Here is an 18,905-nt window from a genome sequence, read left to right as displayed (position 1 = left end):
CTGCACGTGCAGTCCCCATTCACCTTCCCGATCAGCATATACAAAGTTTTTCACTAGAGCTATCATGTGTCAAACATTTCCCTAGTACTTGGAAATTTCTGATTTGCCTTCACATTCTTTAACAAACTCTACAAACTTGGTTTTCAGATTTTAAGATTTTGAACTGGGTGTATTGAACATTGCCTGGCTTTGCATTATGTCTTTTGAATAAAGTGCACCCTGTGCCTTGTTCACTTCTGAGATGAGATATGCAAAACCTAATTTGTCATTCTTGTTACAGAAAGAATTCCAATGCAATGTTTCTATTTCCTCAGATATGATGAGCATACCTTGTAACAAACAAACTTAATAAGTTTTGTTCAATATTAACAAGACAGTTTTGCTTCCGAATATTTCAGCCTCAATAAGTGCATCGTCTATGTCACATCCACTGAGATAACTTACTGCTCATCGCAATGTGGCTTATGTCATATGGAAAATGCCCATCATTGGATAAAGATAATTGAATTCTACTGGATTCTTCATAAAAATGTCAGCTAAATTACAGAAAACAACGTAATCGCAGAAAATTGGCAGGATAGACTGGTTTTCGAGCTTAGAATGCACATTTTGGAATTTCTTTAGAGCTGTGTATACTATTGAGTAGTTTGTGACTGCAGATGGTATTACTGGTAAAAACCCAATCTTCTTCAGTGGAATGGTATTCTAGGAGATCAAAGCATGAATTTCAGCCGACAGAGCAACTGGCTTTTCTCATCCTTCAGTCTGTACCAAATAAGTGGGAAACAACCTTTACAACGTAACTTTTACACCGCACTACTATTACAACGAAACCTTTACAACGCAACATCCATTACAACGCATGCATTTACAACAACGCAACCAATACAAAGCATGTCACTACAACGCACACCAGTACAATGCATGCCGTTACAACGCAGTCTTTACAACGCATACCATTACAAAGCATAGCATTACAACACATAGTATCCTTCCACTATCCAACACTTACCCTACTGTTGCACCCCATGCAGTTAGAATAGTAATTTTTACCCCTACACTATCCAACACTTACCGTACTGTTGCACCCCCTGGAGTTAGAATAGTAATTTAACCCCTACACTATGCAATGCAATGTAATGGTATGTGTTGTAATGGTATGCGTTGTAAAGGTAGTATGCGTTGTAGTGGAATGCGTTGTAAAGGTAGTTTCAAAGAATTCGTTGTAATGGCATGCGTTGTAATGGATGTTGCGGTGTAAAAATTGCGTTGTGAAGGTAGGCGTTGTAAAAGTATGCGTTGCAACGTCATACATCCAAATAAGCAATGTAATAAATTCAGTTAACCCTTTCAGCGCGGCGCTAATTTTCGCGTTGTGCTGAACATTCTTAAAAACGGGTGTGGTCATGACGGAACCGCTCCGTCATGAGCACCGAAGGGGTTAAATCAGATTTCTGGACCGCAGCATATTAGGTAGAAAAAGATCCATGTCCTCAGCCATTCTGAAACCTTCTGGTAGGCTGGGACGTGTTGATGGCTTGCAGTGATTTTGCACATGTTGGCAAGGCAGTTGGGTTATAAGTTTGCAGCTTTGTTTGTTTATACCTGCAGCTGACACACCTTATTTTCCAGCAGCTACTTTATTGGTACAGTCTTGAAAAAACACCATGGAAGTATCATGTGTGCTGAATGTTCCAGACAAAGAAGAGCTATCTTCAAAATCAAAGTTATCAATGGCAGCAATTGTAAATCCATTCCTGGTAAAGTGACTTGGAAGTGGTGCGCTGTCGGATTTACCAGATTTTACAGCATGAGCTGTTAACACGTACCTGCTCCGTACTATGTCATTATAACTTGATACATCAATCCTATTCATTGAAGTGATTAGCTCTCTACTTTAGCACTTGTCATGGTTCGCATGGGCAGTCATCATGGTTATGGGAGTTTTCTTTTTGCCGTGATGTAATTCATAACCCATGATTTGGAAAAGACGGTGCATTTGCACTGCATAATCCTTTCGGTTCATTGGATTGTCTTTCATTTTGTCCGCTTATATCTTCAAGTCCATCATCAATGCTTTGAGATTCTGTTTCAAACTCAAGAACTTTAGTTTGAAACAGTTTTGCCTTGCTGATATCAAACAATGATGTAAAAAATGTTAAGACAAGATCAGGTATTCTTGACTTCCATGATTTGCTGAGCTCTGGGGCATCACAAAATTTATCATTAAGTCCAAAATCTAAATCTTTCAGGACATTTCTTGAAATGCTGATTTTAGTGCATCCTGTGTTCCTATTTTAGCAGCAATAACTTCAGGAGTCAAATCTGCTGAGAACACCATAAGTAGCTCATTCTTTTTGTTAGACTGACCAAGACAAATTCAATCATTGTACATTTTCACCAGAAAAATCTTCATTTCATTATTATCTATCATCAATACAGTTTCATCAATCTTTCATTCTTTTTCTGATCTGACTGAGTGTGAACCCATCACCAGCACTCAAGAGTTGCTTTAAAACTTAATTTGCTTTTACAAAGAGTGCAAACTTAACTGAAGGCTAGCGGGTACGTTGCTGCTGGGAGCTCACTGTACATTCATATTTTTGAATGTATACAAGCATGCAGTTTGGGTGGGAATACAAATACACTGCAAATTCATTGAGATTGCTGTTTAGATCAGCTTCTCTTCTGAATACTTCATCTTGGAAGAAACTAGCGCAGATAAAAACATGATTGTCCTTTCAGACCCACATACTCTGTAGTTTGTTCTTTCTTCAATCCCTTTGGCCCTTGTTCTGGCTAAACCACAGATAACACAGTGAAGAGCCTCTGCTTTCAGTTGTTCGAGGTGCACAAGGGGTAGCCATCGATCTTCTAGATGGGCATTGTCGTCCGTTTCTCAGGGGACTCGTATTATTGTGGTGATTCACTGGTTTCTGCTATTTTTGAAAAATAAAATCCAGGTTATTTTCCATTGTATATGACTTGTGGCATTTCTTGTTAAATGATAAAATATTTAATCCACTCAGTATAGTGTGAAAAAGGACACTTTAATGATATATACCCGGGCAACCTTACCTTACAAAACTATAATGCCTCTCTTAACAATTTTGTTCCTTTACTTCACCTCCACCCATAAGCACCACCAATAACTCCCCAACTCATGCGACCACAACTGTACGGATTTACCCAGTCATTGAGTTGTCTTCCTACAAAATGGAAGCTAGGGACACACTCTGGCTCCCAAAATGTTCCCTTAACCCCTCCCCTGCTTGCCCCTACCCAGTTATTGTTTCTCAGCCCCATGGGCTATCCTACCCACCCAACCTGCTCCACGGGCAAACCTCCCAAAGTCATCTGCATGCCAAGTCTCTATTTTCAACAATACAGGCGCAAATATGGAGACTAGAGAGGAAGAAAAGAGAGTAAAGTGAGGGAAAGGTAAAGTGTCAAAAGGAAGTGGAAAAGAAAGAGGCATGGAGGGAACAGTTAGAGCTGGGAAATGAGATGCTTAATGGAAGTATATAAACTGACATCTATAGGTGCCAAAGTGTAAGCCAGTTGCCAATCAATATTGTCTAGTTTCCTCAGGACAACTTTTGTTTTTTATCAGATTTTCTGATAACCTTTTTTGAGTATCTGACATAGCATTCTTAGTTAGTTTTCGATAGCAATTGGGATCATCCAACTGTCGATTAACTTCATATAGGTAGTCTTTCGTCAGTAAAATCACAATATTTCCTCCTTTATCCAGACAAGCAGTGGGGTGGGGACTACGACAGATGACCCAGAAAATTAAATAAATAATTAATTTACCCTCGTGGTCGTCTGTCGAAATCTCCTCAAACCGGGCTCTACTGCCCCACTGCTCTTACCTTCATGGGCCTCGGCTGCATTTATCTGCCTCTTTGATTATTATTTCTGGATTGTGACGTAGATCTTCCAGTGCTCTCTATTGTTCCTGAGTGATATTCTTAGGACCGTATTTCGTTTTCGAGGTGTACTTCTTATATTCCTTCTCCAAGTCAATGAGTGCTGCTGTGTCAAATAGCTCAAGTGACAGAACATACCTGTCTGAAATGGTGCTGCACTTCACCAAAACATTGTGGGGCATATTATCAAGGGGGTTTATCTCCGCTTTTTTGGCTTTAAAAGCCAAGAAAGCGTAGATAAATGTATCTCCCTATTACCTAGCTGTCGCTAACACCAGTTAGCGACATCTAGTAGGAGATAGCGACCATCTTGCGCCCCGCTTTGCATGTCAGTGAAATTTATCACTAATGACATGCAAAGTGGGCGTGCCAAGATGTTAGCGACTGGAAACAGTCGCTAACATCGCTATCTCCTATTGCCAACTTTTGAAGATATTCCTAAGCGATAAAAATCTCCGCAGCTCGGCGATAAAAATATTGGAACTAAGCCAACATAGCGATAATTATCGCTAGTTGTTGGTAATATGCCCCATTGTCTCTTTGAAGGGATGTTACCTATGGCGCAAATTCTGTGGGACCTCCTGAGTTTTGCTGATTACTTAATTGTGGTTATTAAATAATTAACAAAACAAAGAGAATATCAACCCACCACAGAGTCTGCCCCTTAGGTTAGGTACATTGCCTCATGGCTCTGTCTGCCACTGTTTATTCACCAGTTTCCACTTCAAAATCTGGCAGGGGATACTGTCTCTTGAGCCCCCGCTCACTCAAAATCTGGGGTGGGGTTGAAATCCCCCCGTCTTCCACAGTTCCTACACTCCTGCACATTCTCTTCCTTGGCTCACCCTTTGAAGCACTTGGATCTCAAGGCACTTAGGACTCAACAAGGACAACCGGCCATTGAAAGGAATAGTGCGCATGTGCAGATGTCAGGGGCCACCAGAGCAGGCAGGGACTGATACTCTGCATGCTTATTTTGGACAGGTCGTGACTTGTGACTGTCACTCTACGTGCCTCCTGGTTCAAAATCTATCATCAGCTATTTGTCACTCAGAAAGCAGAGTTATGGGTGAAACCGAAACCCACTACCTATGATTTGAGACGTCTGCTTCAAAGCTTTGTAGTTTTTGTGCTGTGCAGGTTAAGCCTCATTTTGTGTTTTCTGAAGGGGAATCTCTTCTATGCAGTGGGATTCTCATAGTTTAGCTCCGAATTACATGCCTTAATAACTTAAAAAACATGAAAATGTGAGATTATCTAGTTTGTGTTAGGCAGAATATTCTTGTGTGTAAGTTAACTGGTCCAGAGTCCAGGAACGCCTCCCGCTGTACTTCTTGTTATGTGCTGTGGCCAAAATACATGCAAATGAAGCAGCAATTAAGGGAATGCAGCACGACAATTGCACATTATTTAATTATAGAACAAGCTCTAAAGGAATACTTACAAATCCCAGGGAACGAGATTCTGACCATGGAACCCATCATACTAACTGCACCCATGTATTTTTAATGTGCCCTGAGCACCCATGAACTAATTATGTGGAAAATAAAAAAAAAACACTAATGTATGTGTAGAACAACTCCTGCCTTGGACAGATAGAATATTCAGTGCACACGGGGAAGACCAGTCACGTTTGATGGACTCTCCGTGCAGCCCATCTGGTTGGAAAGAGACATGAAACACAGCCATTCATTACTGCTGAATGCGACCATCCGGTCTGCTATTGGGCCCCTTTTAACATGCATAGAGGCCCTGTCTTCACTGAGATTCTATTTCGCTGCACAGAAGTAACCAACTTCTGCACAGATTTTACTATTTAATGGTTGTTTGGTGCAAGCATGTGGCATGAACATACAGAGTATATTTTTATCAAATAGTCTTCATCATTTTGGATGCTCAGTACATCTCTTAGAACATATTTCTCCTCACTTTGAGGGAGCAGTATTGCCCTGGACTGTACATTGTGTATATGATAACTATATATGGGTTAATGTGCTCCCTGCCACAGCTCATAAGGGTATTGCAAGTCACTGATTAGTTACAAGACCAGATAGAGATAACTTGCAATATCCGACAAATCTATGGCTGAGGATAATGTATTCCTTATAATACATGGTCATACAACACCCTTATCTCAAGCCTCTTAAATCCTTGGTGTCTTGCTCTTTCATGTGGAAGAGGTAGTAGCAGACATGAAGAATAGAAGCAGGATGTAGTTTGAAATTTAGCTACAGCTACATGGGCTCTGATATACAGGATTCTCAATCAAGCAAGTGCGCAATCAATGCATATGGCTTGCTACAGGTATCAGTTATACATTTGGAGGGTTTCTGGTGTTCTGGAATAGATGATAGTGTAATAGACTCTCAATAACACCAAGGCACTGACCGGTTCAATGCAGTATGGAACCTGGAGCAACACGGTGATCCCTCTAAGGGCATTAGAGGAAATTGGTATATTTAAACTTATTTGTTGGTCAAAGCAGAATTTCTCATTTAAAACAACCCCTATATTCTGTTCTGCATTGGTGTGAGTTATAGTGGATACTGGTTCGCTTGGCTGCATGAACAATACGACGAACAGTAGTGTCCTATTCTAACTCTAGGGATATAAGTGTTAGAGTCATTCAGGCACAAGGCGCTCTTGGTCATCTAACGGAGTACGTGTGTTAGATATATAGTCATGTTTTACTTCGGTTCATCTGATGTACCCAGATCGGATTTGAAATTGGATGCCATCTGCATACATTTGGAACTGGAGATAGTATAGTGGTAATGTCTGTGCCAGGGGTGGAAAAAGATATATAGATTGTAGACAGATCTTTTTAACTGTTGACCAAATTGGTAGCTACAGAAAACTGACAATATTTGCATAGGTAAAATGGGGGTGACCTATAAGTGGCTCAGATGTCAGTTCTGCAGAGCCCGCATAGTCTTGATCAGATCTTTTCCTCATCGTATTAAGTGCGCGTTCTTCTAGACATAATGGAGTGCACCATTTTTGGTAGGCCTGATTTATAATATTCAGGGAATTGTTAGCCACATTTGTCCTAATGTAGACTCTTCATTGACAGTTTTGAAACACTGACATATTTAATGTTTAGCTCACACCTAAGTTAGATATCAGAGATTCTGAAATTGTTATTTTAGTCATGGAATGTCTACTAAAGGTTTGAAAACAACCTTTACAGTTACTTACATAGTGCACTTTATTTGGATTTGGTCACTTGTTTTACTTGCCCGACACAGTTGATCTTGGGCGCACCGGTCAAATATGATCACAATACATTTTTATTGCATCCCTTTGTTGGATATTTGCTGAAATATTCTTTCTGATAAAGCAATTTTGTGTTCTAACATTTATTGACGATGGACTTGCATTGACTCCCCCTAACCCACTTACTGATGAGGACAACCTGTTGAAATCCTCCACACTAGCTCTATTTTGTGGAGGACATCTACGGGTCTTCCTCCGACCTGTAAATTAATCTGTTTCTGGTGAAAACACTAGTTACACATTTTTTTTTGTTAAATCAAAGTCGGAGAAGTGAAGGAAGTGTCGATTACGGTGTCCGAAGTTTGATTATTCTTTGCTCTGCTGCAATGCCATTTGCGCAGCGTGCGCTGACGTCAGAACAAAACAAACAATTCTCAGGCCGATCTAGTGGAGTGGTCAGCTTCCACGCTTCATCGGTACTAGCAAAGCCGGACTGAGAACAGAAATCGGCCCTGGCAAACTGCTCAGCTGGCCCCCCTGGGTGAGGGGGAGTGCAAATGAGCAGTTTGCGATTGCCGGTTTTGGCCAATTTTGTTACCGGGGGCCGACATTGCCGACCCGGTAACAAAAACGGCCCCCAGGGGCCCAAACCGGCCCCCACCCTAGCGGCCTACCGGGGAAACGCCCGGTGCCCGCTATGGCCAGTCCGGCCCTGGGTACTAGGAAGAATAACTCTGCCCCTGAATACCGATCAAGACAGGTGATGCGGTGCTGGACATCGCCCCCTTTCCATTGCTCCAGGGTCGCTTTTCATGTCAGAAATGTGATCGATCTATCCATCTTCGGCTTCCAGATGTAAGCCGCTGTGAAATAAAAATACATTTTTCAAAATGTCCTCTGAATCATTTTATTGCCTGGGTAATCCCAAATTCAGAGGTGCATAAATATCAACTGTTTTATAACTCAGTATCTTGTGCACATTTTCAAAATACATAGATTTTCTTCATACCTTTTTTTTATTGATTAGATTTTACCATATTAATTGATGCATGATCAGTACATAATGAAAAGTCGTTACCATTGCAGCTTATCTCTTGGCCTTGGGTATCATGTTTCCCCAGTAAACACTAAGGGGCATATTATCAAGGGATTTATCTCTTCTTTTTTGGCTTTAAAAGCCAAGAAAGCGGAGATAAAATTATCTCCCTATCAGCAACAGGGTGCTAACACGCAAATTCGCATGTTAGCACCCCTTTTCTCTACACTTCCCCTTGCATTTCTAATGTGATGCAAAGGGGGCGTTCCAAGAAAAATAATAGGAGAAATGTTGTTAAGCGACATTTCTCCTATTATCAAGGTTATCGCTAACCCTGTTAGTGATAAAAAAGCAGCGCTAACCACGGATAGCGCTGCTTTTTTTTACACCTGGCATTTTCCTGACTTAGCCATGATATCCTATGGAAGGTGGATATCATGGCTACGTTTGTGAGCCTCTATCATCAAGCTAGCGCCAAACTTCGAGAGATTATCGTTGGTTTTCCAACGATAATCTCTCATTTGGCAGTTAGCACGAGGATTGTTATCACTTCTGAGATAAGCGTTGCTAATAGCACGCTATCTCAGTGATAAAAATCCACGCTACCCGGCAATAATTATCCTAGCGCTAAGTGCGCTTAGCGATAATTATCGCTGGGGCTTGATAATACGGCCCTGAATCCCTGCAACCAGAGTAGTCCGACACATGTAACAATACTTTTGTAAATCGACCATTGGAGAAAGAAATTACAGATGAAAATGTGGTCACCAATTGCTATTTTTTCTTACATATTTTTATTATAATTCTATTTAAAGTTTCATTTTATTGGAATAACCAAAAGCAAGCTACACAAATGGCCCCTTTCTGAATTATTTATTTGATCTAGTTTTAAGAAATGTATAGCTTTACCGGTTACAAGAAAGTTTCATACCAGGTTATTGACAGAAATTCGTCCAGAAATATATGCAGGTCGGTTTTGAATGAAAACGCAACCTGTTCTCTGAAGATGGTTATGAAAAGTAGTGGACCACTTTCAACAGTAAAAATAAAAGTAGTGGAACCTGGTGGCAAGAGGTTGCCCCTCATTTTGACCTTGTGAGGGGCCCATGTTGCAGATGGGGGTGCAGACCTTCCTGGGGCATTTCATCTGGAACATTATGTTATGTTCATTATTTTATGTTGATGTGTAGAGTCCGCTATTCACCCATGAGGGTATTCAGGCGCTTGAGCAGGAGTGTTGGCGTGCGGTCTACGTGTGGATATTCGAAAAGCCAGGTCTTAATTTTCTTGCGGAACTCACAATGTGAGGAAGAGAATCTGATGTGTTGTTGCAGGTCATCCATGTTTAGGATGTGATGTAGGAGAGCAATAAACCTCCGTCTCTGCTGGAAAGCAAGGGGAGCGTAGGTTTCTGGAATGCTGGTGAAAGTTTATGCCGCTGTTAGGATATGCTGGCTCAGTGTTGTGTGAGAGGCTTTGTGTGTGTGAGTGAGGAGTTTGAATTGGCTTCATTTGTAAATGGTGAACTAGTGGTGCTCCCTGAGGTGAGGTGAGATTTGAGTGTGGCACTGGAGGTTGAACATGAGTCTTGCAGCAGCATTCTGGGTGGTCTGCAGTCTGTGTCTGAGCTGCTTGGAGGTTCTGACTTAGATTGTGTTGCTGTAGTCAAATCTGCTTCGTCATGAGTGCTTGCTTGACAGTTTGTCTGGTGGTCTGTGGCAGCCATTTGAAGATCTTTTGTAGCATACATAGGATGTGGAAGCAGGGAACACTCACTGCTTTTACTTAAGTGCCATGTTGGGCTTGTTGTCCAGGATGATCCCAAGGTTCCTGGTATGGTTGGTGGTTGTTGGTGTTGGTCCTACTTCTGATGGCCACCTGGTGGAATCCCATAGGGAGGTCTTGTTTTCGAAGACTAGTGCTTAGATCTTAATGGAGTTGAGCTTCAAGCAGTTAGTTCTCATCCACAGTTGATGAAGTTGGTTATGGTGGTCGTTGTCTTGTCCATCAGGGAGAGAATAAGTTGGGTATCATTGGCATAGATGATGTTGATACCTTGGGTTTGGATGATGTTGATGAACAGTGTGGGTCCTTGGGTGCTGATCTAGTGGAGGCTTCTGATGAGTGTGTTGTGGCAGACTGTGTTGAAAGCTGCATAGAGGTCAAGCAGGATGAGGGTCGCTGTCTGTCCTCAGTCCAAGAGGGTCCCGATATCTTTGGTAACTGCGAAGAGTGCTGTTTCGGTATTGTGGTTTTTTAAAAATCCTGATTGAGTGTAGCCCAGCAGGTGGTGTAATTCTAGAGGATCCATGAGTTGCTTGCTAATTGCCTTCTCTATCAGTTTGGCTTGGTAGGTGAGCAGGGAGATAGGATGGAGGTTACCTAGTTGGTTTGGTTCAGCTGACAGTTTCTTAAGCAGGGCGTTGACCATTGCATGTTTCCAGTCTTCAGGGAATGTGGCGAATGTGATGGAGGTGTTGATGATGTGGGTGTCAATTATGCTAGCACTTTAGACAGTGTTGCAACAGGAAAGACTAGAAAGCTCTCACACTAGTTGCTATAACTTTATTCTTCCATTTACTTAAGCTGGCCAATGTACTGAGAAACTGTCCCTTAATCTGCTTGATCCATAGACTACTGTATTTTCCTCCATAGTTACAGTGCCTCCCTTGTGCTCTAGATGAAATAGAGCTTGGATATGGGGTTCTGATGTCTTGTATTTGTTTCTGCTTTATAGGTTTTGTGAACACGCTGGAGGTGTCTGTGAGCTCAAGTAGTGTCCAGGTGGCACGGGGCGAGACAGCCATCCTGCACTGTACCTTCATCACTAGCGCTGCCCTCACCAACCTCAATGTGATCTGGATGGTAACACCACTGTCCAACGCCAACCAGCCCGAGCAGGTGAGTGCCATATCTGTACTTTCCTTTAATGCCCCTTTGGTTTGGTTCACACTTTCCAAAACCTGTGAATGTAGGGTAAAGCGGTGCAATTATTTTCACCAGCAAAGTAACTCATTTTTGCAATTCATGAAGCTTTCTGTGTTTTTTCTGGTTTACCTATGACAGTGCAAACTTTTGGAAAGATTCAGTACTTATGTGTATGCTAATTACCCCACCTCAAGATATAGTAAAGTTTGAGTGCACACTCACTGTACTAATTGTGCGTTCAAATTGTAATAATGGCCTTCTCTGTGCAGAATACACAATATGCAGCACCATTTTCTTATTTTATAAAAAGGATACATGCAATGTACATTTTCAATATCCTCACCCAAAAGTTTTCCACTCAACTTGGCAAAAGCTGCAAAAATGCACAAAAAGAAACTTCACAAGTCGATGGTATAGTATAAGTGTTGTATCTTGCAAACCTGTCTTGAAATCCACTATTTGTCTTTCGTCTAGGTTCTAATCTACCAGGGCGGCCAGATAATCAGTGGTGCAGCCCAGTTCACTGGGCGTGTTGGGTTTGAGATGACCATGCCAAGCATCCGGGCCTCTATCTACATCAATAACACCCAGCTTTCGGACACAGGAACCTACCAGTGCTTGGTGAACAACCTTCCAGACATAGGTGGACGCAACATCGGGGTCATCGGGCTCACCGTCCTAGGTGAGCACGAAAAAGGATGACACTCTCTGCGTCATTATTTTGCTATTGCATTTCTGCAGGAAATACCTAAAAAGCCATACCATCATGTTTTGGGCATTGGACCAGAATGTAGAATTTGAAATAGCAAGCTACTAAAATATTGTGGCAGAAATAGTGACCCAAAAAAGATTGCGCAAGTTAATTTAAATAGAGAAGGATAGGTTTAATGTACCTAATTCCACATAGATGTATCTTGATAACATACCTTCAAGGTATCCTAGGTGTGGAGTAAGGAATACTAAATCTATACTCAGTTGCACACTTACCTTCATAACGTGTTGGTATCCAATATTTTGAAGCTATTTTGTAGATGCCCACCTCCAGATACCTTGATCAGAATCTGTGTTCTAAATAAATATTTTTAATAATTCCTAAGACTAACTATGTAAAAAAACGAGGTATATGACTCCCTATCAGGACTGCAAATTCATGGAATAAGTATATCCTTCATTTGAGACAAGCTCCTTTCTCAAAAATCTCAAATCGTCTTCCATTGTCAGTTCAAGTGTTCAAGTTTATTTTATTTGCATAGTTCGTTAAAACCATTGCAATACGAGAATATTTCATTTCAAGACAATTTTTACAAATAAAAACTCCATACTTCTAAAAACATAAAAATTCTGTTAAAAGACTGCACTATGATTGTTCAAATGTTACAAGTCTAGCGTCTAGTTTCTTAGGCGCATTAAGACCAGCAGTGCACATCTTGTTTGTTTGTCCTGGATATTTGGTTTTCCATTGTTAGTTCATTTAATACAATCATTGAAATTGAGAGTAGAAGGTGAAATCAGTTTTTAAACTCACAATGTTTGAATGTTTAACTCTGTCGGCAAGTGTTACCCTCTGTATGGTTAGTCAAATAGAATGTGGAAACTTTTCAAATCTCACTTTTTCTATTACGCTTGGTCTGGCTACAAAAAGCTTCAGTTGTGTGGTAGATCTCATTTCATCGATTCTTCAAAAATTTCCAAATTAAGTATAGAGAGAGGAGACTCTGAGTCAGACCCTCACTGACTCTGGATTTATGTGTTTGCCATGGCTGGCTATTGTCTGATTAGCCCCTTAGCTGCGGCGGCTATTCCGCCGCAGCGCTTGGGGGTGGAGGGGCCGCGCGGTGCTCCCGTACTCGTAACAAAACCGCTCCGTCACGCGCCTCGGGTGGGCTGTGCTTGTGGCGGAGCGGTTCCGTCACGGCCCGCCCACTCTATAGAACGCGCCGCACAGGTGCGGCGAGCAGGCCGTGACGGAAACGCTCCGTCACCAGCACAGCCCACCGAGGCTCGTGACGGAGCCGTTCCGTCACGAGCATGGAACGGGTTAAGCTCTCCAGCAATCCATGGCATTTTGTGGATCGTTACATTGCCCAATTTGTGTCCCCAATGGGTTTTGGTGATGGGGCTTGTACCAGCTTAATTTGACTCCATTCTTAAACATCACAAATTTATGTTAATTATGTGCCGTTAGCACAATGTAAACTCGTTGCACTCTAGTATTATTATTAAAACAATGAAGTTTGAAATGTATTTCTGAAATGTCCCATGGTGGAATAATAGCATCACATAATGTATGCATACTAATGTTTAGATTTTTCGTGAACATTTAGTTCTCACTCATAGGAACACGAGCATTTTTAAATATAACTTTAATAGTCAGGTGTAGTATGTATGTAACCATGATTTTACATTTCGAAGTGTACTTATACTAATGTATTGATTTTGTGATAACACGTGCACGTATATTCAATTAATAGGTGCACTTTAGTTGTTATGTTTATTTAGCTTGACCAAAGGCCTTAAGCTTTGTGATTTAAATCTCTAACCTTTAACATGAGAATTGTTTGCTTGCATATGTCTTTCTTCTGCATTTGCAGACCCAAGGCGTCATTAGTTAGTAAAAGGGCATTGTGTACTGTAGTGATATTAAGGTATGGGAGGAAACCTTTGGCAAGAAGAGGACGCGCTAATGAAGTTGGAGCCGGGTTCTCATGGCGGAAAAAAGGAAGCTCAAGGTCGATCTAATGTTCCTACTTGAGGTGTGGGAGAAATATAGAAATTTATCAATTGCTACTGTGGAAGCTGGAAATGTATTGGAGACCATGACCTTGATTACCTTGAATACTTTGGGGCCTATTAGGATTACTGGCGGACTTTGTCCGCCCGTCATCCTAGTGGGGATTGGGACCGCCCGCCAAAAGGGCAGGGGTCCCGTGGGGGGTATTAGGATGTGCCCGCCACAGTGGCGGGCACATCCTGCATTTTTAGCATTGTGGAGGGCGGTGCTCTCAGCACCGCCCGCCACAATGCTAAAAATGCATTTCAGCATTTGCATAAACAAAGCGGCAGGCAACGCGCAGTGCCTGCCGCTTTGTTTATGCAAATGAAGGGGGGTACCGCAGGTAGCCCCCCGTGTGCAACCCCCACCCCTTCTTCTTCAGTGGGCCCCCAGAGTGAAGACCGTATGCCTTTCCGTGGCAGCATTGCCACCATGGAAAGGCATGTCTGAAAGCCCATGCTACTATGGCTGGCGGGGTCTAATAGACACCACCAACCTTATTAAACATTTTCCGCCCCGGCCGCAAGGCGACCAGGGCGAAAAGCGGAGGACGGTCTTTCCGTCCGCCGCGGTCCCCCCGCCATTCTAATATGGCGGGGGGGGGGGGAATTCTGGAGATGATGTCGGGCGGATTGCCCCTGCCAAGCCGGCGGTGGCTACCGCCAGCCTGGCAGGGGCAATCCGCCCGACATCATAATGGGCCCCTTTGAGTGCTAAGTGGTGTTGCATTGGTAGTTAGAGGGCAGAGGATTTCATGAGGTGGAGACCTCTTTGCTATTCCTCTCACTGTGTGGCCTCATGCTTTACATTCATTAGACTTGCAGTACTTTTCCGAAAGACTTCATTATGCTGACACCTGTTCCTTGTTTTCCTTACATTAAGTAGAATTTCCCAAATCTAGTATAGAGTAGGGTGAGTGAGATTCCTATATTTACTAATGACTAGACAGGAGGATCAAAGTCTGCAATTTGAACTACAGATCATCTTTCTTATCTTTTGCATAGCGGCTACAGAGTTTCTCGTGTGTTTCCTGTTTAGACTGAACTTTATTAGGAGATTCAGATTTATTCTGGTGATCTTGTATTTTTATAATATGCCTCTGAGACTCATATCAGCTTGTTTCTGAGTTTGTAATAAACTCTTTAATTCCAGTCAGTAGCCCTGGTTTATTGTGTGACTAATTGGTTACACTGTTACTGTGACTTGAAATGTATGCTAACTCCCTCTTACCTCTCTTGTAACTATAAAAGATTAATCGACAAGAAAAGAAGATTTTATAGAAGGGCTCAGAGCCATCTCAAGCTCAAATAGACCCTTTAGTAGGGTTGATCCGGTGTGCGTCTCTGATATATTTATTTTACTCCCACACCATTTTAATTGCTGATCTATGTATTTTTAGGAAAAGGCTTTTTTTTGGATGAACTAGTTGTCCTTGCACATTCATTTGTTTGACTTTTTTGTTATGAAAACATAGTTAGATTCACTACTTTGTTTCATACATAGTTTGATAATTAGCAGAGATACCCACATAAATAGGCAGTCTTAAAGATGCAATGAAAATTCTGCCCCTTTATCAAAAGTATCTAGTCAGCACGTGCCTTTCATGTTAACCACTTGGCAGAAAAACGTCCTCCTCTGTCTCCTTTTCATAATAGTTTAACTCTGCTACATCAGAGCAGCGAAGGAGCACTACTGCCAGCATTCACATTGTTGTAGGCCAACTGTTGCTTCATTATCGGACTTGGTTTCTAGTACCTTAGGAGTAACACACTCTGGGCCTTACTTATGAGCCCTTTACGTGGCAGTTGCATCACTTTTTGTGACACTGCGGTGGTGTAAAATATGAGCCACATTGTGCCATATTTACAAATGATGCATCTAGGCAGATGCGTCACTTTGTAAACCCCTGCACTATGTTATACCTCTGTCAGGTATAATGTATGCAGGGTGGAAGTTGTCCCGCAAAAAGCTTGTAGTGGTGGTGCAGGGAAGTCTATGAGATTTCACAACGCCATTTCTAGGACACCACTGCGTCAAATCCTTATGCCTGCATCAAACAAGGCATAAGGAGTGATGCCAGCCCTTTCACATGGGGCTTGCCCCATGTGAAAGGACACATTGATCGAGTTGCGCCTGTTTTCAGACACACCCCAGCCTAAAGATACATCAGGCATACTGACATGTCATAAAGCATATGCCTCTCATTCTGGTAGAAGACAGTGCAGGATCTTGCGGCCTACTCAGAACAAGCATGATGTACACTGTGTAGTGTGTACAATCAGGTTGTGGCTGTTCCTACTGTGTCTGATTTTATGGAAAAAGTAGAGGCTCTTTTTACTCTGTCTGATACTGACTTTGTGGAAATATCATCCATGTTAAATTTTAAAGAAAGTGGAAACAGGAGTGTCTATTGCACTCTCTTTTGTACAGCACCTTGTTGCTCACAGTAGAGTTATGCAGGGCTCATTTTTCCCCTTTTTACATTCCTGACTTGAAGATTTTGTAGGTCGAGCCTAGTGCAGCGCGCATGCGCTGCTCTATGGAAGGCTTCTTGTGAGCATTCCACACTTTTCCTAAACTTCTCTGTGAGCGTTTGTTAACTCCCACACATTCTATTGGCCTTTGCGTGTGGCTTTCAATAATGAAATCCTGAAATTGGCCAAAGACGGCTACATGATAGGTGCTCTTGAATGTCAGTGTGTCGAATACCAGTGCTGTGTAGCTTTGATTCAACCTCATGCTGTGGAAATTAGCAAAATTAATGTACCTAAGCGGCGTTCATTTGCCCTCTCCCGTCCCCCTCCCTGTAGGCACCACGTATACCCTGAAATGTTGACCGCATCATTCTGCCAATGAAAGCCCGTGCTCATATGTACATGACAGCCTTTCTAGGCACCATGGCCTTTTGCCCATTGGAATCCCCGGCTTCCCTCCTGCGCGTATCTTAAACCCTCTCTCACATGCATAGACCATGAAACCCAGCACTCTGCGTGACCCTGCTATGAAAGGCAACCCTCCTGCTTGACCCATGCCCCCCCCCCCATTTTCCTCTTGAAGAAGCATCCTTCGCCTCAGCTGACATAACCCCCCAGCTGTATCTGACTGCCCCCGTTCTCTCATGTACGGGTCATAAGACCTCTCTCTCACTCTGTGCGACTCTGTCCCTGCGCGCACCCTGACCCCCTCCTTCTCCCTCACATGGACAAGTCATAAACCTTCCTCCTCTGCAAGACCCTGTCCTTGGGAGTCACGGCCGCGCCTGACCAACATCTCCTTTCCTTTCATGAATAACCCCTCTGTTAGTAAACCCTCCCTCCGCGATGGACTGTCCGCACATGTCCGAGGCCATCGCCTAAGCCGGGAGATACTGTTTACTGCCCTTTATTGTATGGAGTCATTCCTCTTCAAAGGACCCACTATTGATCCTGGCTTCCCCACCCCCTGGGCTACGATCAGGCGCACACATCCTAATAATCAGCGGAACATTCAGCTGCGTCATTGCCCCCTCTCTTATCTACAGTTCAAGGGTCTCTATTGATAACATATGTGGGGTAGGATTGACACGAGGATTATAGGGATGTCTTTTCTTTGTGTCACAATGTCCTGATTGTAATGCCAAGTGTTTTGTAAGGTATAAAAGACGGAGTCTCAGCTCACTTGTTAGAGCACCTCCCGATGGCACCTTGTTTCGTGTCTGAAATGACAGGCTCTCCTCATGAGAAATAAACTCTGTTCTTTGATTCCGGCTCCCAGCGCCCGTCTCTTTATTTTGGTAACTATTCAGAATGGGAACTAATAGGCGACTTGCGCCACCAGCCTGGGCATCGATAGTAATGCGGGCTCATGTTCCACAATTGGCGTCCCAACGCGGGGGCCATCAGTGACATAAGGTCCAGTAAGAGAGATCCAGACGATGAGGTGAACATCTAAATGATCGGAGTATACCTGCCTTGAGAGGGCCCTCGTCCGGCTGCCGATTAAATGAACTTCACCGATTCTGAACGGACCTCTCTCGAGTGACCTACTGTCCTGACTGGAATCCCACAGGATTGCCGCGGTAAAATCATGGAGTAAGAGAACGATCGGGCGCTTGAAGGAGGAAGGCGAAGAACTGCCCACACGGTCCGGTCCGGGTAAGGTCGCGTAAATGCGACAAATTGTGAAATGATTGTTTTGGATAATACTAGTATTACGCTTTGTTGAAACCTCTGGAGATTCACTGTCTGCAAACGGAGAAAACAACAGGCTCTCTCTTTGCAAGCAGTGAAGGATAGGTAACGCAGACTTTTGTCCCCATTGTAATCCGTCGTGCCTATCTTCCTCCCCCACTGTTTCCCGAACTGTTGTTCGTGGATTATTGTCTGGAGATTCTTTGTCTGCAAACAGGGAAGAACAAGGTCTCTCTTTGCAGGTAGAGAAAGAGTAGGTAACGATAACTTTTCGTGCCCACTTATTCTCCCCACTGATTGTTTGATTGACCGAACATTGATTGTTCGGTATTGGTTCGTTTGAGGTATTCACCGCCGCCAAACAACGGAGAATAGAGATATTCTGCCTAGTCTTTGCCCGCCGTGATAAGATAGGTAATGCAGACTTTTGTCCCCGTTGTAATCCGTCATGCCTATCTTCTCCCCATTGGTTGGTAGCCTGTTTAGCCCGGACCGCTTATTAGAGTTGAACCATCCAGCTCCACTGGAAGGCACACCTAATAAGGACCTATTCATTAAGTGTGGACTAGTCGCTATAGCTTATAATAGGTTATGGCATAAAAATACAAGAAAAGGAGTTGAGCGAAATCAGTAGGCCACTGAGGAGTTATCAACTTCGCTAAAAATAAAATAAGAAATGTTAGAAACAACCCGTAATAAGAAACATAAAAATGGCGAGGGAAGACAAGCTTGACACCAAGGCAAGCCACGAGGTAACTAGGTTCCGTTGCCTATTCCTGCCCTAAACATGTCTGCCTCATTGCCCACCACGCCCAAATAACGGTCACATGAAATAGATACAAATCAATAGG

General features: G+C 42.8%; 1 protein-coding gene across 1 annotated transcript in view; it reads left to right on the top strand.

Moving 5' to 3' along the window:
- The window catches only part of IGSF11 (immunoglobulin superfamily member 11), a 536,993-nt gene that overhangs the window by 447,240 nt on the left and 70,848 nt on the right, over positions 1-18,905 (top strand). The window contains exons 2-3 of the mRNA XM_086933530.1: positions 10,922-11,085; positions 11,587-11,794. Of these exons, the coding sequence (XP_086789656.1) occupies positions 10,922-11,085; positions 11,587-11,794 (372 nt within the window). The remainder of the gene's footprint in view (positions 1-10,921; positions 11,086-11,586; positions 11,795-18,905) is intronic.

Source organism: Lissotriton vulgaris, chromosome 8, assembly GCF_964263255.1.
Source record: "Lissotriton vulgaris chromosome 8, aLisVul1.2, whole genome shotgun sequence".
In the NCBI taxonomy this organism is placed as follows: domain Eukaryota; kingdom Metazoa; phylum Chordata; class Amphibia; order Caudata; family Salamandridae; genus Lissotriton; species Lissotriton vulgaris.
The sequence above is the reverse complement of the archived record's forward strand: the minus strand, read 5'-3'. Positions and strand labels throughout refer to the sequence as shown.